General features: G+C 30.2%; 1 protein-coding gene across 1 annotated transcript; it reads left to right on the forward strand.

Annotated features, from left to right (window-relative positions):
- Nucleotides 1-1,474: 1,474 nt before the first annotated feature.
- LOC105139967 (uncharacterized) lies at nt 1,475-3,919 on the forward strand. The gene is made up of 3 exons (XM_011046618.1): nt 1,475-1,607; nt 2,579-2,764; nt 3,516-3,919. The coding sequence occupies exons 1-3, from the start codon at nt 1,602-1,604 to the stop codon at nt 3,558-3,560; spliced, it is 237 nt and encodes a 78-aa protein (XP_011044920.1). The 5' UTR covers nt 1,475-1,601; the 3' UTR covers nt 3,561-3,919.
- Nucleotides 3,920-6,887: the final 2,968 nt, after the last annotated feature.

Raw genomic sequence — 6,887 nt, forward strand, 5'->3', positions numbered from 1 at the left:
AAAAAAAAAATTAAAGTGGATGTCAATCCATCTTTAACAAAAAAAAATTATTTTTAAATTTTTAAATTTAATTCTTTTAAAATAAAATTAAATAAATGATGTTTAATTAATTATCCAATATATCCTTTTAAAAAATAATATTAGGTTTTTTCCGTGATAGTATTAGCAATTGATTTCTTGATAGGTATATATGAATCTAAGATGTATAGTTTTTTAAATGCATATGAAATATTTATTTAAAAATATTTATTGTAAGATTTTTATATAATTTTGCAAAAATTATCAATTCAATATTTATTATTTTATTTTATTAAAACTTGCGTATAAGATTTTGATAAGTTTTTTTTTTCTAAAACACAAAACTTTTGATAAAAAAATGTATTTTGTAAAAAAAATGAATCAATAAAAAAAAAACATAACTTGATTAAAGAGATACTTTTTTTATAACTATTTCATATTATTATAATTTTTTATATTAATTTTAACTGCTTACAATTTCCAGCCAATGAACAACATTAAAACAAATAGTAAAATACAATTATATTTACAACTGCGTTTTTGTCTACAAAATTTGAATTATTACATTTATAATGAATAATTTATTTTTCTTGTAATATAATTTAACACTATATGAGATCAAATATTATCATGTGCTTTAACTTTTCGCTTTAATTCCTGGTTAGTGTTAATAACTCTTTTTATAATTTATTAATTTCTTTAATTTTCATTATATTATGTTAAAACACGCTTATTAGCTTTCTAATTCCCAATTAAAAGTTTTCATGGTATAAAAATTGCATTCACATATCAATCTTTTCTTTTTTTATATTAAAAATAACTTAAAATTTAACCCGTTAACTTATATTAAAAGTTTATTTGATATTACGATGGTGATTATTTTTTAAAGTATTTTTATTTATATTAAAATAATTTTTTAAATAATTTTTAATATCAATATATTAACATAATTTGAAAAAAATAATTGAAAATATATATTTTTTAATTTTAAAAAAATACTTTTAAAAAAAAAACAAACAGAATACGAGATAAAATAATAAGGATGTATATAAAAACAAATAGAATACGAGATAAAATAATAAGGATGTATTTAAAAGTATAGTAGTAATTGTTTTTTCAGTGTTTTTTATTTTAAAATATATTAAAATAATATTTTTTTATTTTTAAAAAATTATTTTTGATATTAATATATTAAAATAATTTAAAAAATTTAAAAATATTAATTTAAAATAAAAAAAATAATTTTTTTTAATAACCCTTCACGAATGCAATGTCAAGCGAGCAAGTTATCTGTGCAGATTGCCTTCATGTAGCGCACCTTTTCTCCCATTTACGCTGTTTGCCAGCTGAGTGCCCGTTCCGTTATCAACACTCTTGCCAAGTCGTTGATGACGATAGAGTAACGGCACCATTAAAATTGTCGTTAGTATTACAAATAAACAGTTGATACCCTCCATGATAGAATACAGACAGGCCCATTTAAAGCCCGTTTCACACTGTCTCTCTCTCCAAAAGGCACACTCTGTCTCTCTCTCTCTGTGTTAATAGATTCCCTGCTTCACCTGAAAGTCTCTCTAGAATTCATGTCGGTATGTAGTTTCTGTATAGTCTATATCCCTATATGCATACCGATTCTTGTGTGTGAGTATGTATTAAAGTTTCTATTTTTATTCTTTTTTGTCTAATTGTACTTTTGCTGGGTTTTTTCTTTGATCTGTATCAGATTTTTTTATGGTTTGGATTTTGCTGCTGATTACAACAAATGTTCTTTTTTTTCTTACTTCATGAATTATGTTGATTTGATTTTGGTTTCTTATTTTGTGGGTTTTTTTTTACCCTTTTGTGCTTGTGAGAATCAAGAAAATGTCATTTTGTAATGAAGAGAATTAATTGCCTCACTAACATGAACAAGCATATGATTGGGAAGCTGAAGCGAGCAGATCCTTGAAAGTGAAGTTGATGAGTTGAATATGTTAGCATAGCTTAATAAAATACGCCATTTTTATCTCATACATGCTAGTCTTTGCATTATGCTTTTCAGGACTTTAATGGCCTGTTTGAGCTCCATTTATTGGATCATAGATTTCTTAATCCTAGTTAGATAGTGGTGTTGCCTCTGTTTATGGCTATGGGCATTAAGAATTATAAATGCTTGCTGTTAAGCTTCTACTACTCCTGCATGTGTGATGGGACACTAGATCATATTCAATTCTGATTTAATATATTTGTGGTTTCCTCTGTATTAGATGGGATGTCTGCTTTAGGTTTTAATCTATTACTGTGTTTCAGTTCTGGTTAATTATTTCTGTAGAACTAGAGCACATGGTTTGTATGATTTTTTTGGCTGTCTTTATTATTTGTTGAGCTCCTTTTTTTACTCAATGGGACCACAGTGAAATTATGACGTTGCTGTACTGAACATCTGTTCTCATAATTCTAAATCTTTGTAGTTTTTGTTGTTAAATGAAAAATCACTGCTGCTCGATGTACGGCCCTTCCCTGATTTATCCAGCTCTCAAAATCTTGATGGCTGCTCTCTTCATTTCTTTCTTTTCTACAGGACACAGGTCGGCCACTGCCAAAATTTGGTGAATGGGATGTCAATGATCCTGCATCTGCTGAGGGATTCACTGTAATTTTTAACAAGGCAAGGGATGAGAAGAAGACAGGTGGCCAACCGGAATCACCAGGAAAGGTTGTTGATTCTCATGTTAAGCCTGGATTAAATCCTGCCAAATCTCAGCCTGTAAGTTTTTTTTTTTTTCCCATCACATAATGCTTTTTTAGCAGGGATGTGTCTTGCAAATAACACATACATGAGCCAGCCAAGATAGCATGATCTTTTCCCAGTAACGTGTAACATCTTGCTTGAATGGGCTATGTTTCTATGCTTGTGTGTATGTTAATTTTCAAGTGTGCGGGGTTTACTATTGATATCAACAACTTAAGAGACCCTGATCAATATGCAACAAAACAGAGGGAAAAAAAATTGATGTGGCCTATCATTGGATTGATTTTTGTTGAGTTTTCACCTGTGGCCAGTGATATTGTGGATGTCATTTTGCATTATAAATAGAAGGATATCATTGAGCTTTTACAGAAGTCAGGGTGATTGGGGAAAGTTGCAGAATTTATGGCCTTAAAAATGCTGGGGAAAGGATCAGATAGTCTAACCATGTCATCCAAGCAAGCGATTTCTGCTCAGAGATTTTGTGAGGATAGACACGGAACTGTCTGGTCTGGTCATCTTTTCCACATGGATGTGGCTATCTTCTAATCAATTGTAATTCATGGCACCATTGTGAAAGTCCATTTAGATGGGTGGAAATGGACTAATAATAAACATTGTGAGAATTATTTAGTTTTGCAGTTTAAGTTCCTTCTAAACAGCACAGAAATGTCACAACAAACTCATGGCCGGCTACAATCTTTTCTATCTCATAAATTCATGGTTGTTATGTTTTCCATTTTAACCTGTATAATTTACTGATTTTCAGAAAAAATGGTTTTGCTGCATCCAAAGTCCGCATGTGGAGTCTTGACGATGTCTTTCCATCATAAGGGCTTCAACTGAAGTGTATGTTTAACTATCTATGTCCCCACAATATATTTACTAAAGATGATAGGAGCTGTAGGATTGTTACTGCTGGATTTTTATTTTTTTTGTGATGTAAAACTGAGTTATGGTGGGGGGGAATGAACAAATACACAATAATTGTATCTATCATGCACTGATATGCTTTCTTCTCCTTGCATTCAATCATTTTGGTGAGTAAAGAAAAGCCACCAAGGTTGTGATTGATTAGTGTTACATGGGGAAGAGACAAAAAGCAAACATGTTTGGTTAAAGAATGTTTTCAAGATAGTTTTAGAATGAATTCCTGAACTTTCAATACAAAAAGACATACACTTTCTGTCTCTTAATAATAACTAAATACTATTCAAGAAAACTGAATCATTTTAGATTTTGTTAGCTTGGCTCTAAATTATTAGGAAATTCTTCAACGCCTTCCTGTTCTTAAACACTGAGACAACTTTGGTCATTCCTCATTTCCAAAATGAGTCCACTCTAATGATGGCATTAGGTTATATCTGCAGTACTGGTTAACTGGCCCCACAGGCAATTGTGGGGTTGCTTTTTATAAAAGGCAGTCTCGTTTCCAAATGGCGAACTGGAGGCGTCGATGGTGTAAATGCAAGAAAAGTTCAAGACCCAAGTGAAAGCACATGGCACCAGCATATCTTCTCTAAAGAGAAGGTCGAGTTTGAATCCCGGAAAATTTGAAGAGAATAAGGAAAGAAAGCACCTGCAGACCTTGCTCAAGGCCAAAAATTGCCTGAAAAACAGCAAAAAACATCTAAAAGATATACATGTATAATTCCATTATCAAAAGAATTTCAAAGAGGTCGTTCCCCAACAGATGCTCTCTTCCCGCTAAACCAATAAAATAGTCAAAAGGGAAGTTTAAAATCCTGCTCAACTTGCATTTTCCTACAGCTACTGTGTGGCATGCCCAATCTAAACTCTGGGCATCCCGAGCTTTCGCTCGAACAGGCTGTGCTGCAAGTAAACTTGACGAAGACTAGCAACGACAAGTGCTGTGGATTCGAAGGCTGCCTTCTGAATTGCCCCCGGGCTCGTTGCATCATTTACTGCATCCACAACCATTGAAATTTGTTAGACAAAAAGAAAAAGAAAAATACATACGAAGAAATTATAGTTATTTAACAAGAAGAACTTTTAACAATTTAAATGGTGGTCGAGCAAAACATTTACATGGTGTCTTAGCTCTTGATACAGTCCTTTACTGCTATTTTGAACCCGCAGTTTCTCCTGATACCATGTAAATACAAACATCATAACATGAACACTATTGGACACTTATTCCAAAAGTTTTCCTTTTGTCCAACTTTTTTAAAGTTCCTTGCACACACACACACTCCTTTCCTTTTCATCCATTTTAACTTATTTAAACAAGAAATCAAATAGAATTGACTCTTTCTCCTTTGCTAAAATTTTGGCCAAACATGGTCTCTAATGGCACTATATTTTGGTATTCAAAATTTTCCAACAAATTTTCATTTTCCTCATCCCTTAGGCATTCTTATTAATATATTCAAGCATAAATTTTTTACCAAATTAAATAAATCAATCCTTATTTTTTAAAAATATCCTGTGTCGGGTCTTTCATAAAGAAAATATGAATTTTACTTTCACTTTTTCATGCAATTTGATTTTTATTTATACTTCACTTATTTCATTTAACATAATTTGATACAATTTATGTGTCAATTAAATCAACTATCTTAATCCCCTCTTTATTTGGCAAATGGACGAATTATTCTTCTAACAAGAATGATGGAAATCAGCCCAAAATTACTACCAAAGATATATTGCATGTTCCGGTTGGACCAATTACAAGGTCCAAAGCAAAGGTATTGAAGGACACATTAAATGAGTTTTTTTATAGGTTTCAACTAAGGCTAATATAGGAGATATATTGGAGCATCAATATGAGGTTTTAGTTAATTTAATTCAAGTGCAAGAGGGATCCAATTTAACTTTATTTTAGCTTTAAAATTTCAATAACAAGGTTGCCAATTTTCCTTAAGTTTCAGCCAACCTTTTCTTTTATAATTTTATATGTTTTATGGTTCCATATTTATTATGAAGTGTTTATGGTTTGTGATAAAATTAATTATTTTTTTGATTTATTAGGATTTTATATTTATTGGTTTCCATGTTAGATTAGGAAAGTATACAACAAAGGAAACAAAGGAGTCCATGCTCGAAGAGAAAACAAAGTGGCAATAACTTCTCCACCAAAATCAGAAAGTAAAAAGTAAAAAGTTTTCCTTGTTTTCAAGGAAAATAGTGGTGGCAATAAGGTTCTATATAAAGCCTTGTTTTATATTTATTTTGTTTTGTTTTCTTTTTATTCTCTCACAACATCAAAGATAATTTATTTTCATGAATTTTATTTTTATTATAACTTTTGTTTAGGCTATCTGATGGGGTCAATAACCTTGTCATTGTTTATAAATAGCTTAGTTTATATTGGTTGTGGGCTTGATTAATTAGCTAAGACCCAAGACTTGTTTGAGCTTGATTAATAATTAATTCTTAGCTATAGCTCTACTTGGGTCCATACATTTAGGTTTATTAGTATATGTTTGGATCAATTTTGTAAATAGATCAATTTAGCACATAATGATATATCTATTAGATTTTTTATTTTTAAGAGTTCAAATAGTATTTGTAATAATAAAATACTAAGATATAATAATACTATTGCAGTCAAATTTATTTAGCTTGTGTGAGAAAGATTCTTGCATTCTTTGGTTCTTTAACGAGCTAAATTGACTTATAAAAAATTAATTAGTTTTGTGGCATCTTCCTTATACTTTTTATTTGTGAATTGGTATTCATAAAGTGAGGGTTATTATTTCAATAATGTTGGTTTCATGAGACGTGTCTTCATTATGTCACATGTCATGCTCCTATTAAACCTTATTTTACTTTTTAAGATTCGCTGTCAATCTTGTTGTGGGTTGATTAACCACATCATCACGTGCAAACCTCATGATTTAAGTTTATAGATTGTTATCTACCTAGGTATCGAAAACTTGTATATAATCAGTTTGCAGTAAAATTTAACTAAGAATTGAAACCCCAGTAAAACAATATCAGAAAGAGCCTAAATTTAATATATAGAGCGACTTCACCCCAAATAACTAATATATCAACTTCAAAGTGATTTTAAGATGGCTTGATTTAGTTTCTTTATTGTTTATGTTTTCACGATAAAATTGAAACTAGTTTGAATAACATCTATTCTTCCTTCTTCTGTTTTATTTTTTATTTTTTA

The sequence above is a fragment of the Populus euphratica genome, unplaced genomic scaffold (assembly GCF_000495115.2).
Source record: "Populus euphratica unplaced genomic scaffold, PopEup_1.0 scaffold113.1, whole genome shotgun sequence".
Taxonomy (NCBI): domain Eukaryota; kingdom Viridiplantae; phylum Streptophyta; class Magnoliopsida; order Malpighiales; family Salicaceae; genus Populus; species Populus euphratica.

Excerpts from the sequence above, each read along its gene's own strand:
- LOC105139967 (XM_011046618.1), top strand. Across the intron at positions 2,765-3,515 it reads ATCCTGCCAAATCTCAGCCT|AAAAAATGGTTTTGCTGCAT; the intron begins GTAAGTTTTTTT and ends ACTGATTTTCAG.